Genomic DNA, 19,693 nt, shown 5'->3' with positions numbered 1-19,693 from the left:
TGGCCTTCCCAACCAAGTCCCTTTGGCGCAGAGGATAGCGCGTTGGACTTCTAATCCAAAGGTCGTGGGTTCGATCCCCACAAGGGATGGTTTCATTTTTTGACGTGCCGTCTGGATGGGGATGCTGTATCGTGCTCTCCTGAGGCGTGTGTTGTCGTGTGGGTGTCGATGGTTCCGCACCTTAGCTGATAAAATGTCCCATCGATGCCTGCATGTTGCACAATGTGTGCTATTTATTTGGATTTGAGTATAAAAACTGGAATACTATCGGCGTGCTTACGCCTTTTAAGAAGCCAGTCCTGTAAAGATTTTCCACGTTTGATTCATAGTTTATATTTTGTTTTCCTGTCTGTTTTGCAGCGGTGTACAATTGGAAAGGAGATACCCGATATGGACTACCTCTGGAAATCGGCGATACAGTCCAAATCCATGAGGAGTGTCTCGGTGAGTTGCCAGCACATCGATTCTATACTCACATCTGCCCCGTCCCCGCGCCTACATGCAATACGAAAAGTTCGCCAATGTATTGTAGAAATGTCCATTGGCCCAGGTCATTCCCCCTCTCAATGATGCGGTGAAAGGGGGGCCCGTTGCCTTTCCCAGCCCGTCCCCCTGTCCCCTTCCCCCTCCACCCCTCCCACCCCTCGCGCTGCGCAGAGGTCTTTGCGCTCTGAGCCCCTGTAGGATTCTGGTTAGGCAACCCATTCGACACGGGTGCTGAACGGCTGGTATGGATCCCACGGCGGGCTGGGCTGTGTGTAAGACCCATCTGTTGGAATATGTTATGTCCCCTCAGTTCTATCAACGTCTACAATAGTTTTAATCCACTGCCTTCCTTGTTGCAGGCTGGTATCGAGGATTTGCAACTAAGAACAGAACTGTTAAGGTATTCTCATTTTACATTATCATCATTGTCTCGTATTTGTCTTGATAACTTGCTTTGGTTTCCTAATTGTCATTCTTCTTTTATGTTCAGGGCATATTCCCGGTGTCGTACATATTTATTAAACCAAGTAAAGTTGACAATGAAGGGTAAGTAATTTTTGATTCTAAAATTTACATAGTAGCGTTTGATATTTTCCCCTAAAAATTAATCAATTTTTTGCAGACCTGTGGACTCTGTTGTACCAATTGAAGATCCTGTTGTACGAGAGGTCACTCTGGTTTTACGAGAGTGGGGAATCATCTGGAAGAGGCTTTATGTGGTATGTTGGTCTTTTGTTTAACTCTTTAAAGTCAATGACTCTTTAAAACCAATGACAGTTTTTTTATTATGTGTTTGCTTTTTTTCTTAGGAGAGAGAGAACTTTAAATTTACCAACTTAAGAAAGGTCATGAGGGACCTACTCGACTGGAGGAGACAACTCTTGACTGGGACTCTTACACAGGATCAAACTCGCGAGCTGAAACTCAAGATCACTGCAAAAATTGATTGGGGGAACAGGTGAGTGGTACCATCTAGTTTCCTGACAGGGAACGTGTTCTGAAAATTTAAATTTTGTAAATATTACTTGTTGGGATGTGGTCTAGATTCAACTTCTAATATGCTTCAGGATAGTATGGACATGTTACGGTAAAAGCCCGTCGACCGGTAAATCCGGGCTTTGACTGGGAAAAGCGACGGGCTTTTACCGTAACAGATATATAGGAAAGAGGATAGATGATAAAGTGGGAAGTGGTACGCCCACTTACTGGCCGTATTGGCACTAAAATGTGCCTGCACATATTTCGTGTTTTCACCATATTCTTAATACTTTGAAGAGTGGAGTGGGGCCTTGCCATAGCCATATATGATATTAGTACTATCTTTAGCTAACTTTCTATTACACACAATGCCAGTCAGTCTGTTGACATCAGTATATAGGAGGTCCCATTTACTAGTACAACACTTTGAAATTATGAAGTCAACTTTAAATAACTTTATTATAGAAGTACAAAAGTGGCACTTGCAATTCTAGAAATTGTAAAGTACATACATTTTTATCACTTTTGTAGGCCACAGAGAGGCATGGGTAGTAGCATTCATGACACTTTCTTTTCAAGGAAAAAATAGACTCTGAAATATGGGTTTAAAATTATATTTAAAATCAATGTATTTACATAACCAACTTTCAAAATGAACCTGTCAGTTTGCAATACAGTACAAGTTGGACTCCACACATCAAATCATGATCAGAGAAAAAGAAATGATTTAATTTAAAATATTGAGATGAGTTTAAATTACAAAATAATTTGTTCATCTCTAGACTTACCTATCAGGTAGAGATCGTTATATATGTCTTACACATCACAATGTTTATTTTTATGAGCAATTACAAGAATCTAAAAGTAATATATCAAAGGCTAAAAAAATACTTTCTAATATCAGAAATGAACAACTTGGCAGTAGAACATTTAGGGAATGCAATTTACAATCTAGTAACAATAAACAAGATGCACTAGCATCTTGTTTGAGGTTTAAAGCAAATACAAACAGTTTTTGCCATTGTCAAGAAACTTGTAAGTAGACATAATAATACTCAAATTATATAATGGCAGCACCAATTTCATATAGATTCAATCACACTGTTCTGCACACAGACACACACTCACATTCATAATCACACATTTACACACAAACAATCAACATCATAACATAAAATACACTAGAAATAATTTTCCTGTCCAGGGTCGTGAGAGCAGATTTTAATCCACCCCCTTGATAAAAACATCAAAAATAAAATCTTCCTATTATTGTCAAATTCATCATTGCTGCATGGTCAGTGCATCGTTGTTTCAAAAATTCATTCAAAATTCATTATAGTTTGACTCAGCAAGTGCAGCATTATGCTTCAGTCTCCCGCCCCATCTTGCTAAGCTTCTCTGAAGGATAAATAGGAGATAGCTCTAATGTTGATGGAGCAGTTGGCAGGTTGTTGCCATTGTACATCTTGTTGCACAATTCATTGAGAACTTCTCCATACACCATCATGTTCATATTTTGGCTCAGCAAATGAAGAAGCAAAAAGTCTCCAATCTGAAATCAGACATACACAAAGCATGAGCTTTTGCATTTGAACACTTGAAAATCACATGAAGAGACATTAAATTTAAAACCATACCTGTGTTTTGCGATTTAAAATAGCAACTTCATTTTGCGTACCAACACGGAAGTGCCACTTCAGTACTAGTTCTCTCATTGATGGTAGAACAACCAGGGCTGAGCTGTAGAGCAGAACTATTCCTGACATCACTGCAAGTACAATGAGCCAGAACCATAAGAAAATGTAGATCTTCTCATTGAGAATGTTCAGGGCCAGGACACACAGAGCATCATGTTTCTGCAAACTGCCAGAAGCACCATATTTATGGAAGGTGCATTTGGTCATCCTCGGGAAAACAGCAATCATTGGATCAGTGCGATTTTCCTGTAAAAAGAATCATGACTGTAAAAATATTGTCTTTTGGAATGTAGATCTTAGTCAGTCTGCATAGACTCAGTACATACCTGGTTCATTCCAGAAAATCTGATTACATCAGTGCCATATGACAGGAAAGCTCCACCCAAGAAGAGGTCCATGAAAAAAATGTTACCAACCTGCATAAAACAAACCAGAAAAAGTCAAGTCAGTAATTTATTATTTATCTCCACTCTAGGATTATCATGCACTATACTCTTCCTACATACCACATTAGCAAAGTTTAGAGCTTCGCAAAGGAAGTAGCCAGCAGCATAGAAATTATGCATATGTAGAGTATCCATTATATACTGTACAAGGCGGTTGACTTTGTCTCGACGGTTTTCTTTAGGTCCAATCAGGGCACCTCGCATGCCATCAGAAATCATGCGAACCTTTCCCTCTTCCCAGTTCTTCCAGATCCAGTGGGGGATGTAGAAGAGAATTCCCTGAAAATATGTTTAAAATTATTTTACATGTTTATTTTTTAATTATAACTCTAATGAAATAAGTTTGCTACTGACCTGGAAGAAAAGCATGAAGGGCACCCACTGGTAATATGAGTGGTAGCGAGGAGCATCTTCTTGGTCAACGTAATTGCCCAATCCAGGGTGAGCAACATACGATCCTTTCGGCTGCCCTTGCTGATGGGGCAGGGTGAAAGTGTATGTGATCCAACAATAGGTGTTGATCACATGTCCAGGCACAGCACCATCATTGATACAGCTAATAGGGTCGCCTTTAAATTTAGAGAATTTTAACCGATTAATTTTTCAATAAGCTTTGTTGTTAAGTAAATTTTACAAGTGTTGGATATTTAATATTACCAATTAGGTTGTTTGCCGTTACAATGATACAACAGAGGAACAAAATAGCAGAGGTCACCCTGTAGTGACAGCGGAAGACAATGTTGTCGATTATGGCCTTATCTATCAGGTATCGCACCTTGACAAATCCTGCCAAGCCTGAGACTAGCCCAATGAGGGCCATTTTGGTGAAGGTCTGCTAACACTTTGTTGATATCTGTAACATACAATCACCATTTTTCAAATCACAAGTGCCACTTTATGTTTTAAATATATATTTTTTTTTCTTAGGGTCTTTGACCTAGCTCTCATTTTCTTAAATTATTATGGGACACTGATGATCGCAAATTCTACTAACTAATAATATATAACGCAAGTATGTGATTTTCAGAGCGGGCCATATGCCCAAAGATATAGTCTGGTGTGTCGTTTTAGGACTCGGCTCCTGCAGCGCTCGGGCAATCGCTCCACGCCGCCGAGCCGCTACTCCGGACACTTGGGTTGCACTTCACTTCCACTCGCTCCTTTCCACTCGGCTACCACCATCATTTCACTGCACTTAACTGCCATTTCACGGCACAGGGCTGTTCAAAAGTTCACTTCACCCCACATCACCACCAATCACTGCACTCCGTTCCACCCCACTTCACACCGCACTGCATTCCAGTGTGCACTACATCAGCACTAGCCACTTTGAGATAATAACTCGCACCACTGGCAAAGTCTTCACACCACTTCACTTTCCACTGCACTTTTGATTCAGTGTCGACGATTAATCCATTGCGGTCTCTCCAGTTGATCGGCGAAAGGTATCCACATCCTTATGGGGGTCACCACCTACCGAGCGCTTTCGCCGTACGTTGGTATCCAGGATATCACAGGTTTCGCATCGTTCCCACCTTCCGGCGCGCTTTTTAGACCCACGAATCGGTTCGACTCGCGGCGCTAAACTGACCAGAGAGACCCGGGTCTCTGACGGGGGGACGCCACACGCGGAGTGACGCGTCAGCGGAGAGACTTCTTTGTGCCGTCTCCTCACCTGGGTAAATACCACGGCACTCGGGTCGGGCTTGGACAGCCCTGGCACTCCACTCGCTCCACTCCTCCTCCTGCTTGACTGCCTGCCTGACTGGCCGCCCGCCCTGCTGGCCCAGCCTGGCCCAGCCTGCCCCCATCCGAGCCGAGCGGCGGGCTGGGCCGGGCCGAGCCGAGCCCGCCGCAGAGCCGGGGCCGGGGCAGGAAGCGGGCTGCTTCCAGAGCCTGCCGCGGGGCGCGCTCCAGTAGCTCCGCAGGATCAGGTAGACACCCAGGCACAGCTGGCAGCCAGGCCGAGGAGGCAGGACAGGCAGACGGTCGGACAGACAGACAGACAGAAAGGCAGGCAGGCAGGCGGGCAGGCTCTGGAGGTTGGGTCCCAACCCGCTCCAGCCATAGGCTCCAGGGCTCCAGGCTCCAGCGCAGCCATGGGCTGCAGCCTGCGACGTGCACCCCGGTCCTGGAGCACCTGCCTGCTGTACCTGCGCACTATTATTGCTAAGGATGCACGCACGATGCACTGCACTTGGCTGCAGCCGCCTGTGTCCTGCCGTCGGCGTGGCCGGGGCGTGGCGGGGCGCGTTTAACATGCGGGTCACAGAAACCTCCGCGGCGTGCGCGTTGGGCAGAGCCAGTCGACTTGTCCCAGTTTGACGGCCAGGCCTGCGCTCGAATCTCGCGTCGTGGGCCCGCGAGCCCCTCCAGCGGCGCAGCGACGCCGAGCTGCGTCGACTCAGCAGCAGCAGGCCACCTCTTGCCTTAGCGAAGCTGCCTCGTCGTCGCCGCATGCCGCGCCGGCCTCGTTGTGCGAGACGATTGATTGGTTTGATTCAATCAAGGCCGTTTTAGTAGCCGCAGTTAGTTGCGGGCGTTCCCGACCGGCCCGCTGCTGCGACAGCCCGCGACGGACAGTGGCGGAGCAAAAGTACTGCAGCCGATCTTGCACCCAATCAAGCCCCTTCGTCCTCGTCCCGAAACTGCTCTGGCTACGCCTCCGGCCCGGGGGGAAGGGGGGGGGGCACCATTCTGGCAGCCAGGCGCCCCTAGTGGCCCCCTTGCCCCCGGGCAGCAGGTCCAGGACCTTGATGTTGCTGCTGTAGGCCGAAGCGCAGGGTAGCCTCCCCGTCGTGACGCTGGTCACGACCTCCTTGACGTCATCCTGGCCGCAGGGTAGGATTTTCCCTACGCCGCGCTCTCTCGCGCTGCCCGTGTTTCCCGGCCAGCCTCCGGACCTGTCTGACCCGTGCCGTGTAACGTGTAACTCTGGAAGCCGATGAGGAGAGGCGGTTGAACGAGGACTTCCCGCTCACAAAATGAGAGCCCCGCAGCCGAAATACTAATCCCAGGACGGTAAAGCCCTCGCCTCACCTTCTCACCTTCTCCTGCTCCGGGTCCTCTGCGGGTCGACTTCGAGGAATGCACCCAACTCTGAGGCTTCTTTTGAAAAACTCTCTCTCTCTCTCTCTTTCTTTCAACTCTGTCGCAAGTATCACTTGGGTGCAGGCCGAGCTCTTGAGGCATCACTCGCTCCAGCATCCCCAGACAATGTCAGCGGGGGGCAATGATATCGAGCAGGTAGCAGGCTGCACAATTATCACCTCCACTCGATTCTCTTTCGCCTTTCGATCCGCTTTCCAAAGTCGCCGTGACCGTGAGTCACCCTGACCTCTCCCCGGTCCCGTCCCCGCCCGCACCGTTGAATATATACTGCGCGTTCGCCGAGCACAACAGTAACGGGGCAGTTCTGGGGAAGTATAGTTCAGAGGCGCGGAGGAGGGAAGCAGGCGCGATGGACTGCGGTGGTCCCGCTCTCTAGATAAGCCCCCCGCCCAACCCGGAGCTGAGCTAAAAATGGAGATAAAAGTGTCGCCCGCTTTGCTCGGGTCGAGCCTGCGATGTTTGCTCGTCCCGTCGCCCTGTTCTGTTTGCTCTCTGCTGTCACACCTTTGCGTTCGTGCCTGAAAACTAAACTCAGGAGGGAGGTACTATCTGGCGGAGAGACCTGCGAGCCTCCGTGCCGCCGTCGCCCCGTGGAACACGACAAACACTGGCCGACATATTTTACAATTTTTCTCGAAATTGTGTTTACCTCCAGCACGATAGTAGGACCCACGGACCTACTACCATGCTTCCAGGTGACTTATCAAACTGTTTGAAAAGGGAACTTCTCTCCTCGCATCCCAACCCATGTGGGAGTCCTGAGGGAGAGAGAGAGAGGGATCTATCTTCAGCCGGAGCCAGAGGTGACGAGAAGCCCGCCGGAAACGGTTGTTCCCTGCAGGATTCGAGGAAAAGCGCCTGCAATGTGTGTCGCTGTTTTCGTCAGCCAACGCGACAGCGACCTGTCCGGTTGAGGTGAGGGGTGGAGTCCCAGAGCGGACCCCTTTCTTTACCCCCCCCCCCCTCTCTCCCCCTCAAATCATCGTGGCGACGCCTATTGTTGATACCTCTTCCGCCGATGGGAACTGCGGCGGCGCGGCAAGGGCCGCCCCCACTGCGGCTAGCGCAAAGGGCTCGACCCGTTGCATCAGCCGTCTGATCGGACTACCACACCTTTTGTGTCATAACGGCCCGCTAAAGAAGTCCGTTGGCGCGTAGCTTCTCGGCGAAGCACTCCGCACAGCGCGGGCTGGCGGGCGGCCGATTTGCCCCCTCGCCGCTAGTTTGTTTTCGGCCGTTGCTTCGCGCTTCGGTTCCCCCCAAACGGAGAGTTGCACGCGCTGAAAGGCCCTCGACCACGGACCGACCCGCCGGAAGCAACAGGTGATAGGGTGGTGGGTGAACGCAGAGCGCCGCCCCCGCCGGCCCGCCCCCACCGGCCCTCGAGGAGAAGAGGGCTCGGCCTTTGCCCTTCACACTCACTGGTCCAGCGGGCGGGGGAACCCCGGAGGGAAATCCTTGAGGGAGGGGGGGCAGGACAGGCCTATCCCGAGGCGGACGAGGGTAGCTAGAGGAGAAGAGGGTGCGGGGTTGTTGAGTCGGCGGCGGAAGGGTGGCATTTGGAGAGTCCAACAACAGGCTCGGGCTGGCAGGCGCGCGAGCCGACCAGTTGCGCAAAATTTTCTGCCTGACGGCAGCTCGACACGACGTTTGCTGCGTCTACTATACCCGCATGTGCCAGCCGGGCGAGGGGGCAGGTGGGCTGGCGAGGCGGAGGCGAGGGGTCGTCGACTCTTTACGAACAGTGTAGCAGTAAACCAGAGAGGTTTCTTCGCGTAAAACCGTGCAGAACTCCGTGAAATGCGACAAGTAGGGCAAAAAGAAACGTACTTTAGCGGCCATGGGGCACATTGGGCCATTTTAAATTCGTAAGGATTGGAGCGACCGCAGTGCTACCACCCAGACAGTGGAAGAAGTCAATCAACTTCTTCTTAAGCAATGGGTTGAATATCAGGTGGCTGATTAACCACCGCATTTCTGCGGTACTGCATTCCTGCGTGGTCCCCGACACCCTCAGAGTCATGCAAAAGTGAAATGTTCATCGCACTCTTAAACCATCTCATCTAAAGTTGTGGTCGCTGTCAATGACCGCTTGTTCGAGGAGACGTGCCAGCGAAGCTGACCAACTCAGTCTGGTGGTACGAAACATGTCACAGGTGTTCTTTCTTGCCCTCTTTGTCTGTCTCGTCTGCGCATGCATGCAGGGGGTGTTGGAGCACGCTGCTGATATGTAGGATACTCGACCACAGCACCACCGGCTGCGGTGACGTGACGCGTCATGACGCCGCAACGCAGTGGTGGTCAAATTTGAAACCTTGCTATCCCAGCGTCTGCCCACTTGACACCAGCTCTGCAATGCATCTGTACTGAGGGGTCGCCAACTCGTATAATACTCCGCACACGGGCCCCACAATACCTTTATAATACTTCATAATACTCCATAATATGTCACAAAATACCACAAAATAGCCTCCCAGACTCGGAGCCATATGACTATGTCGCTGACGGCCGTGCTTTTGGGCACGTGGAACGATAATGTTCAAGTTCAAGTTCATGTGCGCTTGACAGGTGATGGGGGCATACCCTCGCCCCTCCCCCACACTGCACGGGGCTGTAATGCAGTACTTCCTGCTGCGCGGCCGCCCCGCCCTGGCCTGCCCTGCACTTTTGATTGGCCGTGCACCCGTCCCTCTGACCCTGACCTGACCGCCAGCCGCGGACGGTAGCGGCAGCGGACAGCTGCATGTGAGTTGTTGTAAAGTGGAGTGAGGGGTGCACCCCAAGAAGACTCGAACGGAGCTTCTAAAAGCTGTGCCTCCCGGATTCGCCTTGTTTCTCAATTCGATATATTTTCGTTTTTTGTTGGTGCGGTTTCGCTCCCCCACTTGGATTTCAGCCTGTGCATGCTGACCACCAGAGGCTCTGCTATGAGAGCGCTGCTGGAGGCCCCGAGGGCCCCCGGCAAGCCGTCCTCTGTTGCTGCGTTTTGACTTGGAAATGAGCGTTCGATGCCGCACGCCCCTCTTCGCCCCGCCCCGTCCCGCCGCGCCCCGTCGCGCCCCGCCGCACCCCGCCACACCCCGCCGCGCTGCGTTTTGCCCCGACGGGCCTCGCGCTCCGCTCGCTCGGACACGCGTAGCGTGACTCAGATGTTGTGCTCCGGAACAAGACGCAAACTGCTGCGAGTCGCTTCATTATCACCAGTGAGCCAGTGCGGCTGCGAGAGCCTGGAGGAGGATGTACCGGCCGAACGGTACAGTCTCGCTGCAAAGTCGTTTGCAAGGTCACTTGCGATTCGCGACGTCTGTCGCTATCCGTCTATTTATTTTGCTCCTGGCAGGCCGTTTGCGGACTATGGTTGCCTCCTCGAGTCAAGGCTATATGCAGCTGTGTGCACTTCTCGGGCACACTGCGTTTTTTTGAGGGGGTACATGACAATCCGCGAGTGAAACAGTATTTGCCTTCATGACCCCCGGGTATGTTGAGCGCGCGGGGCGTTTGAATGGAGAAAATGTGACCCTGGCACCATTGTGTGCCTGCTGGCTGTACCCGTACCGACGCCACGGCACCCTGCACCGCTGCCGTCGGCAGCTGGGAGCCCCCCTCCCTACCCCGGCTGAACGCGCCGCCGCCGGTCTTGCCATCGCGGTTCAACGCGTTGGCCTTTTGCAGTCTTACAAGTCGTGCCATGCAGCAGGGGGAGCTAGCCTCAGCCATCTGATCGGGCTGCAAAGCCACTTATTTAGCAAAGCTAGTGCAATCCGAGAGGGATGCTGGGGGGGGGGGGGGGGGCCCCTGGGGTTTTGGCGGTTGTTTAGCGCGGGATCCCAAACTGATGTTGTGCTGCCCACTCCCCATAGATCCCATCGACGTTGGACTAAATGCTCTGGGGGGCGTGTGCCGCTACCGATCAGAGCGGCGGGCGGGGCGCATCGACGTTGCCCACAATGCACTCGGTGTCAAGTGTTTTATGACATTATCTCCCCCTGGCTGGGCGGCAGCGCCGGTGGTTGTACTGTGGTAACAAACACGTACGTACTCCTCTCCTCTTACCCGGACACGGGCACACACATACACACACGCTCGCTCGTCCGCCCGACCGACCCTCAGCAGTTCCCCCCCTCGGGCGCTTTCAGACGACTGATCTAAATTCAGCTTTTACCACCGCGGAAGGCATCTCTTGGTTCCCCTCGCTCCGCCCTGCTCCGCTCCGAGGCGCGCGCATGTGTGCGTGCGTGCGTGTGGACGGCCTTCCATTTTCCTCCCTCAATCTGACCCGAACGCCGGGCTTTTGTGAGTTGTGAGGTACGAGCCATCAGCGTGACGCATAACTCTCACAAATTAGTAGTGGGCCGCCATCGGGACGGGAGCCGTCCCCATCTCATCCACCTCCAGTGCCGTCGATATTGGATGAAGCTTATGTAGCTCGGAAATTCTTAGTTTATCTGAAAGGTGAAGGGGGCGGGGGGAGGAGGAGGTTGAAGGGTTGAGTGTTTTATTACATTTCTCCTGCTCACTCAACGTTGATAAAGTTGTTGCTGTTGTGTTTTTGGACTGAGGTGTTCTAAAACGGCAATTTCCTAATGGGAAAGGTGGGATATTGTGGTCGTCGCGCCAGCCGGTGGTCCCCGACCCGGTGCACTGTCTCTCTGAGGTCCTGCTGGAGGCTGCTGGACTTGAGCTTCGGTAGCGCGCGGCCAGCACGGGCTCGCGCTTCTGCGAGGCAAGTGGCTTTGTCCTTGGACCAGCTGCTGTCTCAAAGATCCTACAAGTATCTCAATTGGGCCTCCGAGTCGGGGAGGGGAGATGGGTGGGGGAGGACGGCACAACGACACACATGGCAGTTGAGGCCGCCGCTGACGGTCGACCCGGCCGCGCGGTCTCGGTGGCCGAGGCCTGGCCCGCGGGGCTCCGAGCAGGAGGAGGAGGAAGAGTGTGCGTCGGGGGCGGTCGGGCGGTCGGGCGGTCCCTCTAACAGCTCGAAGACACCCGGCCCCTCGCCGCTGCCCGCTCTGGTAGTTTTGTTTTGATGTCGCGACTGTGAATATGGCGACCATCTGCATCTCTGAGGCGCCCTTCTGCCACAATGTGTTACGGACGGCCCCCCAAGCCGTGGCTGGCAGGACGGGGGACTCTCATGGTGCTGGGGGACAGGCCATGATTCGGGGCGGGGCGCGGCGGCGGCGGGGGCCTCACATCGTGCAGTAGCGCGTGCGGGAGGGCCGCGGGGCGTGGCGGGGCGTGGCGGGGCGCGGCTGGACGGGAAGTGGCCGTATGGCCGCGCCTGGAGGCCTATGGAGGCGGGCGCGCTGGCCGCCCTGCCCTGCCTGCCCCCGCCCTGGCCGCGGGGATGCCGGATGCGGGCGGGCCTTTTCCGATGGGCCCCAAAAGTGGCGGTAAATTACCGGTAAACTCTTCACCGCCGCGTTGCACACACGGGATTATCGACATCATCGTAATTATTCCCTACCGTCGTCATCATCGTCTTGACGATCGAGGCATTTACACGATATACAGTGAGGGCGCGGGCGCGGCGTCCACCGCCACCGCGCGGCCCGTGTCGCTCTCCTCGCGTCACCTGCCGCGCTCGTTGCCGCGGGGCGATCAGGACCTGCATGAGCTGTTTGTCGGTAGGCTCGTCTCGGGGCGCAAGTGTTAGTTCTCACGAACTGGCTGAGAGCGGCTGGCGCGGCTGCCGCAGGTCGGCGCTGCTGACCAGCACGCGAGTGGTAATGAAGTGGCGGTCAGGCGGAGAGGAGCGCCACTTGGGAGCACTTTGCACGCCCATTACATGGCTGGGGGCGCATGAGCCGATATGCCATGAGCCGCCCGGCAGCAGCAGTCTGCTGAGCCTGACCTGCTGAGAAGGGGACATACTTTCAGTCGTCGCGAGAACACCATGAGCGTCGTTCAGCACGTATTCAGTGGCTGGCTCTGTTCCCCGCCGGGTCGCGCGGCCTCATTGGCAGTCCAGCAGCGCCGTGCAGGAGTCGCTGCCATGAGGCAACCGGCGGCGCAGCCCCAGCAAGCCCCAGTCACGAGGTGGGGCGGACGCTCTGCTGGACTGCACTGCTCGCGAGTGGACACTCGGGCATGGACTCTCGGGAGGCAACGCGCAAGAGCAGACACACACCTGAGAGTGGATATTCATGAGTAGACGTTGAGAATGGGTCAGTCATTGGGCGATTCTCAGAAGTGGAGACTCGGCAGAGAGCGCTCAGGAGTTGCCTTGCCTTGAGCACGTGTATCCGCGTGGACTCCGCTCCGTTGAGTCAGGTTGTGTTGCTCATCACGGCGCTGGCCTCGCACGCCTCGCAGCAACAGCGGGTCGTCTCGGGTCGGGTACGGTACAGGTATGAGAAATGTATCAATGCATCAGCAGGCTAGTTTTTTTCATACGCCTCGCTCAGTACGTATAAACACACTTAATAGCCATTCGTATCGCGTACAGTTACGCCGAGACGTGACCCGCCGCACTGCACTGCTCACGCCCGCAGGCGGGCGCCGCGAGACACTCTATGGCGGCGTGCTGTCCCTTACACGCGGCCCGCGGAGCGCCTTGACCTGATGGCGCTCGGCACCACCCCTCCCCGCCCCACCCTGCCCCGCCTCGCCCCGCAACGCATGCACAGATAGATGGTTGGATGCCGCGGCGCAGGGCCCAGACCGCGCTCGGAGGCTGGAGCGCTGCTGGCCGCTGGGTGAGGGAGAGGTCCAATTCCAGTCGCGGCCCCACCCGCGCCCCGCGCCCCGCCGCCGCGTAGCCCATAGTACGGCCGTGGTGGTGGTGGTCGCTTTCTCGGAACGCACGTCCGGCGGTGGGAACGCGCAGCATGACGACACCGTCACCAGACGCCGCCCTGGCCCCGGGACGCGCCTCGGCCGTGTCATCGCCCCGCCGGCCCCGCCCGCAACGTCAGCGTCGGGGTGCTCCTGCCTGAACGGAAGGCGTCCCCCGTTCCGTTGCCCGCACTGATAACTGGGTGCTCCGGGGCATTACTTTGTGGGCAGAACGTCCCCGACAGGAACTGGCTGGCGGCCCTCCAGTGCAGCCCTGCTGCCGGGAAGATTATCCAAGGAGTGTGCGCAAAAGCGGAGGCTCGCGACGCGTAGCCGCACGACGCGTCGGGTCGGGTGGAGGCGTAGGCACGAAAAGCGTGAAATCGTAAAAGTGTAGACGCCCTAAGCGTATGAAAAAGTGGAACTACGAAGGCGTAGGAGCGTAGTTAGCTTAGGCCGCCCTCACCAACACATAGGCGATAGTCTTGTCGGGCGGTCCAGGCAGGCCGGTGTACTCCTCAGTCAGTGACGGGTACCCCGACGACGGGACGAACTGACAAAGATACGGGCTTTGGCATCGTCGTCCTGTTTGCTAAGGGTGGGGTGTGGTATGGTGTATGTCGCTCGGGCCGACCCGCCACGCCAGGCCGAGGCCTCGGCCGGGACCCGATAATGATAAGCGTAGTCGGCGGCGTGGCCTCTGTAAGTACACGACCACCACCACGGTCGCCACCACGCCCACCACCACGGTCGCCACCACCCACGACCGCCACGGCCACCGCCACGGCCAACCCCACGGCCACCCCCACGGCCACCCCCACGGCCACCACCACTGCCACCACGGCCACCACTGCCACCACCAAGGTGTCCACCAGTAACCTAACCTAACCCTCCACCAGTACGGTCACCACCATGGTGACCACCAGTACGGTCACCACCAAGGTGTCCACCAGCACGGCCACCACCACGGCCACCACCACGGCCACCACCACGGCCACCACCACGGCCACCACCACGGCCACCACCACGGCACCACGGCCGAGGACTTGCTCCTCTCCACCCTGCACAGACCTGCTTGATGCCCCCGGCGCTGCTCGGGTAGACCAGGTAGACCCCAGCCGTAATCCAACGCGCGGCGGCGGCCCTAGCGCGGCGTAATCCAAGCCGCGATAGCGATGCACTGTGACTGGCTGTCACACTGGGCGGTACAAGCTGCGCCGGGAATGGCTGCGCGCGGTACGCGGTACAGGCGCGAACAAAAGACTGACTGAACTCTATCCTGTCCCAGCGGGCCGGGCCGGGGGCGCGGGGCCAGGGGTCCCCGCGACCGCATAGAGCTGGCGGGCGAGAGAGGGGTGGGTGGCAGAGCGGGGAGCAGAGCAGAAACAAACCACCGCACCAGTCGCGGGACACGGACACGACACGATGATCGTAGTCCAGAAGCGCCGGGAGGCGTGGCGTGGTGGTGTGTAAGGGGGCCAACAGCCACGCGCTACTTTGCCATGGGGCGCGAACCGACTTGAATGCGCACACGAGCTGCTGCTGCGGCTGCTTGTCATTTGGTGAATACCTTCATCAGTGACTGGCGATGACTAACTGCATTTCTGCGGTTAGCCCGAAACTTACCGATCTGTCATAGGTCATGGTTAAACGAAACGTGCCGTGAAATAAAGGGGTCGAGTAGTATAGTAAATTTGAATCTGTGCCACTAGCTGTCGATCTGTCAGGAAATAAAAGCAATCCGCTTCTGTCTTTGTTAAACATGCGATACCGAGCTGGTTCGTGAGCACAGCTGGTGGAGCGCTAGCACAGCCGCAGCACCTCGGCCCCTCCGTAACAGTGGCCCTGGCACGATTAATGGCTTAATAAAAACAATAATTTTGATAAACTCCTCGCCGGTTGAAGAGGCTCTTCACGATGACGTTAGTAGTTGTAACTGTGCGCGACCATTTGGGAAGTCCTCTAGTGTGTGTGAGGGTGGGGAGGATCTTCAGTGAGGAGGTGACGAGACGGTACAGGCGAGACGAGCACCTTGTGAGGCCCGTAGGTTCCTGAAGTTGCGCCCCTGTGTGTGCGAAGGGTGGCGAGGGTCTCCAGGGAGGTGACGAGACGGCACAGGCTGGACCGGGCCCCCTGTGAGGCCCGTGGGCCCCTGAAGTTGCGCCCCTGTGTGTGTCTGAAGGGTGGCGAGGGTCTCCAGGGAGGTGACGAGACGGTACAGGCTGGACCGGGCCCCCTTGTGAGGCCCGTGGGCCCCTGAAGTTGCGCCCCTTTCATTAAAGTCAATGAAGATAAGGCCACTGGGCAGCGGCGGCGGCGGCGGCAGAAGCAGTGGTAGCAGCAGCAGCGCAAATCGCCCCGCGGGTCTTCGCCATAATTACAGGGGTCGACCTGCGTGGACTGGACCGGCCGCCATTAACTGCACTGCGAGCCTGGACCAGGGACGGTGGTGGAGGAGGACGCGGGGACGCCGATGGCGAGCTGCACTGCTGCACTGCACGCCAGGCAACGTGCTCTGTTTTGGAGACAGAGTTTGTCATGCGAGGATTCAGATTCTAGTATAGAGTAAATACTTCACTGGAGTCTGCCGTCGTACCGCATGCGTGAGTGCAGGCGGGTTTCCCTATTCTCGCTGCCCACTGCCCACCCCTCGGCCCCGTATGGCCCCGTGCGAATAGGCAACCCGCTCGCACTCGTGCACGCGGCACAGTATAACTACGAAAGTGCGCGGCGTGAGTCAGCCACAGCCAATTCCGCTATGCTTTTTTTTGCAAGCCTTTCTGGAGCCTCTGTTTGGAATTCCTCCTGGAGACGATTCACACTTTGCCTGGACTCATTTGAGCCGTGCATGAGTCCTCCTGGAGCCTTGCTGCTGGATAGTCCTCCTGGAGCCGGTCTTGTCCAGTCGTGACTCACCGGCCGCGCGCCCGAGCAGGCAGCCGCGGCGAGGATGCAGTGGGGCCCAGGTGCTGCTGCCCATCTCCCCCAGGGGCGGTATGAGTTCGTGGTCCGGCGTGGCGGGGAGCGGAGTCGGACTCGTGCCTCGCCCCTCCCCTTGGCCCGGTGCACACTTCAATCAACTCCCGATCCATATTGTTCGATGATGACCCAGAAGAGAGCGGTTCAGGGCCGTTCTCTCTTTTTCCTCCCACCCGCCCCCTCCACAATTTCCTCCTTTTACGCAGCCTTGTTGATTTTATAACTGGCTGAACCGTAAACCATCATTGAATCTTATCGTCTACAGGCCACCTTCGCGAACACGTGGTGGGTTGGGTGGGGTGGGTATCTCTCCCGATCAGAGCAGTAGAGGTCGCAGAAATCGTTAAATTCCCATAGTTTGTAGCACTTTTCACCTGGTCGTGGCGACCACAGATCGGGCGCCCCTTCTTGTTTGCGGTTTGTTCGCTGCTCCAACTTTGCGCCCCTTGTCGAAGTAACCCTACCGTGTGGTCGTTCGCTTGCCCACAACAAAACAGGAAGCGAAAGTTGGACGTAGCAGGTCGGTCGACCGCGCCGGTAGCCCGATTGATCTATGGTCAATCAATCTATCGATCTTCCCTTATCGGCGCGATTGTGTGGACGCTGTTCTGTGTGCATTAGTCCGTTTGTAGCTTCTTCAAAGCAGCACAAGAGCGGACTTAAAAAAAGGGTGAGAGATGGAATCTGCCAAGTCCGGGGTCCACTTTTTGACTATACGGTCTAAGCGAGGGTCCAAGCGTCCACTTCGACGAGTGCAGGAGGAGGTGAGGGGAGTTTGGAGTCTGGTCTCGCTCGCCCGTCACCGGCACGAACCATTCAGGACAGAGTGGGATGGATGGCTGCCTTTAGCTTTTACGGGACTTTTTCGAGCTCCGCATTTGTTCTTGCCCTTATAAATGCCTCTTGATAAAACCAATCGACCCATCTTTGTCCACCCGTTTTCAAAGAAACTTGTGGAATTTGGATGCGCAGGAAGTATAATTTTTCATCTCTGAACCTCCCAGAAAAGTAATGTTGCCAAGTCTTACAGTAACCTCACTGCGTTGCTAAACTCGGCCCGCTCCTTCTAATGCCAGGCGCGTTTAAGTCGCCAACAAGAATGTCGTTGAAGGAACATTATTTCCCCTCTGCGCGCGAGCCTTATTCACTGTGAAGCCCTGCCGGCCCTGGCCCTGGTCCTCGTGTCGCACGGGGAGTCGCTGCATAATTCAGTCCGCAGCCCGGCGGGACCGGCTGGGCTGGTTGAATCATCGGGACGAGATTGCGCCGCATTTTCATTCTTTACTCTTTCTTTATTTTTTCCCCTTTGCCAAAAAGCGATCCCCCTTAGTCTTTGTCCGCGCGCGCCCGCCCAATGTTGGTCATAATGGGCCGACCGGACCCAGCTCGCCATCGTAAAGGTGCGAAGCCACGGCGTGGCGTGGCGTGGCGTGGCGTGGCGTGGCGTCGCCCCAGGCATGGCGGTAGCCGCGTCTTGCACTTCGGCCCCTCGCTGCCGCCCGTCCCGTCCCGGTCCGTCCGTCCGCCCGCTGGTCCGGCCGGACCTGCCCGCTGTGCTGGCTGGAGCCTCTGGCCGGAGCCCCTGGCTGGAGCGGGCTGGAGTCCTGGCGAGGGGCCATCATGCTATCCTGCTGCTGCATTCCTGCGGCTCGGCTCGCCAGCAGCGACTGGAGTTCCAGCGACTTGCAACGAGTCCGGCCGGCGCGACTGTTCCAGAGAGAGGCTCCAGACGAGGGCCCTCCCTATCTGGATGCGGCAGGACGGGACCCGGACGGAACAGCGCCCAGGACTCGGGCCAGGACCGGCCAGGACAGTCAACATTTTTTGACACGCCATTTTAATCCAGCCTGAAAAAATATTTGAGAATAACATGCGCTTTTCCTTCGTTTTGGTAAAACGCCTCTTTGTTTTCCTCAAGAAAAATGCTGCAATTTTCACTCTATTTTTTGTGAGCTGCCCACCGGAAAAATTTCGAGTAAATCCCATGCTGTTTCTTTGCCGGTCGGAGCGTGCTTGGAGCGGCACGGCTGGAGCCAGGGCGCGCCCCGCGAGGCTCGGCAGGCTCGGCGGGTGCCGTAGCACGGCGTAGCCGGGCGTAGCCTGCAGCCGCTACCGCACCTCCGCCGCTGCCCCCGCACCGGAGGCCACCCGCTACCCGAGAGTATGGCTGTTGTTGCTCTCGGGTATGAGAAATCAGGTTTGCGTCCCACCCTAAAAGAAAAATGGATATTGCTGAGAGAGCGATGAAGATTTTAATTTCTCGTTATTGTTACTGGGGCTCCGCGATCGTGCGGATAATACCGCATCCTCTAATCGCAAATGACTTCTGCTCAATGGTTCTCTTTTCGCCGTGGAATCTCTCACTCTCCACTTCACATTCATTAAAAGACACCGTAAATCATGATAATTGCATATTTCTGTAAGGGATCAGGCAGAAAGTACGTCCTTCGTTCGCTGTTACGAACCTACCAAATTCATTTCATGCAAGCTCTCTTAGCGCCTGATAGGGAGACAACGTCGTGGCTGCCGTGCATGCGTGTGCTGCGGGGTGGCCTACCCTGAGTCTCGCAGGCGCCGAGCTTCCGTAATTTGACGAATGAATCCGAGAAAAAACGGACGTACTTTCTGGACGATCCCTTATTCAAAAAGTAGTGCACGATTCTGTGATGGTCATTGCCAAAGGCGCGTAGTTCTAAACTCATCGCTCAAATTGTGTGATTAAATTGTATCACACTCGTAGGCGCAATAAATAATGAGAATAGTGGGAATTTCATTTTTTATCACTTGAAACTGTGTGAATTTTCTCACAACCTTAGTCACAAGTGGACGGGTGTCTAATTAATCCAAAGGCGCACAGGCTCCAAAAATGATACAATATCAATTTGTCTAGCCCATACGATGCAATGCAGCAGCCGGCCCCCGTGGCCGTACAATGAGAATGTGCTTCCAGACGAACCTATAGAATGACGAGACACACGGTGGTGCAGTCGATGAGTCACCCGACCCCCTTCCCCTCTCATCGAAGAAAACCACCAACCATCATCGTGGTGAAGGTGTGCTGCCCTGAACCACCACAACCACCTCCAACGCCGCTTGCCTTTCGTTTTGCTCAGCCATAAATGAGAATACGATCCGGCCCCGAGATTGTATGACGTTTAAGACAAAAAGAAGACTCGGTCTGTAATGGCAGGTCGGGCTGAGCCGCCCTCCGCCCCC

The 19,693-nt window shown here is 55.1% G+C and overlaps 2 protein-coding genes across 4 annotated transcripts in view; one reads left to right on the top strand and one right to left on the bottom strand.

Annotated features, from left to right (window-relative positions):
* Positions 1-19,693, top strand: part of LOC113215382 (dedicator of cytokinesis protein 4) — a 53,097-nt gene that overhangs the window by 5,568 nt on the left and 27,836 nt on the right. For both annotated transcript variants that reach the window (XM_052269422.1, XM_052269423.1), the window contains exons 2-6: positions 361-444; positions 846-886; positions 977-1,032; positions 1,109-1,205; positions 1,296-1,444. In XM_052269422.1, coding sequence (XP_052125382.1) covers positions 361-444; positions 846-886; positions 977-1,032; positions 1,109-1,205; positions 1,296-1,444 — 427 coding nt within the window. The remainder of the gene's footprint in view (positions 1-360; positions 445-845; positions 887-976; positions 1,033-1,108; positions 1,206-1,295; positions 1,445-19,693) is intronic.
* Positions 2,063-5,448, bottom strand: LOC113215384 (innexin inx3). Of its 2 annotated transcripts, none has more exons than XM_026435001.2 (7): positions 5,283-5,448; positions 4,265-4,460; positions 3,962-4,176; positions 3,668-3,886; positions 3,488-3,577; positions 3,102-3,407; positions 2,063-3,016 (listed from the first exon to the last, which is right to left on the bottom strand). In XM_026435001.2, exons 2-7 carry the CDS (start codon positions 4,425-4,427, stop codon positions 2,825-2,827), a joined length of 1,185 nt encoding a protein of 394 aa, XP_026290786.1. In that variant the 5' UTR covers positions 4,428-4,460; positions 5,283-5,448; the 3' UTR covers positions 2,063-2,824. The 2 variants fall into 2 exon arrangements, with proteins under 2 accessions (XP_026290786.1, XP_026290785.1); XM_026435000.1 differs by lacking the exon at positions 5,283-5,448 and adding an exon at positions 5,085-5,276.

This window comes from Frankliniella occidentalis, unplaced genomic scaffold, assembly GCF_000697945.3.
Source record: "Frankliniella occidentalis isolate FOCC.00 unplaced genomic scaffold, Focc_3.1 Scaffold92, whole genome shotgun sequence".
Lineage (NCBI taxonomy): Eukaryota > Metazoa > Arthropoda > Insecta > Thysanoptera > Thripidae > Frankliniella > Frankliniella occidentalis.
This window is presented reverse-complemented; position numbering and strand designations above follow the sequence as displayed.

Bases quoted from the DNA above. Each gene is read 5' to 3' on its own strand.
- LOC113215384 (XM_026435001.2), bottom strand. From the start codon at position 4,427: ATGGCCCTCATTGGGCTAGTCTCAGGCTTGGCAGGATTTGTCAAGGTG. The intron at 3,887-3,961 runs GTCAGTAGCAAA...ACATATTTTCAG, and splicing joins CCTTCATGCTTTTCTTCCAG to GGAATTCTCTTCTACATCCC. The intron at 3,578-3,667 runs GTATGTAGGAAG...TGTTTTATGCAG, and splicing joins CTCTAAACTTTGCTAATGTG to GTTGGTAACATTTTTTTCAT.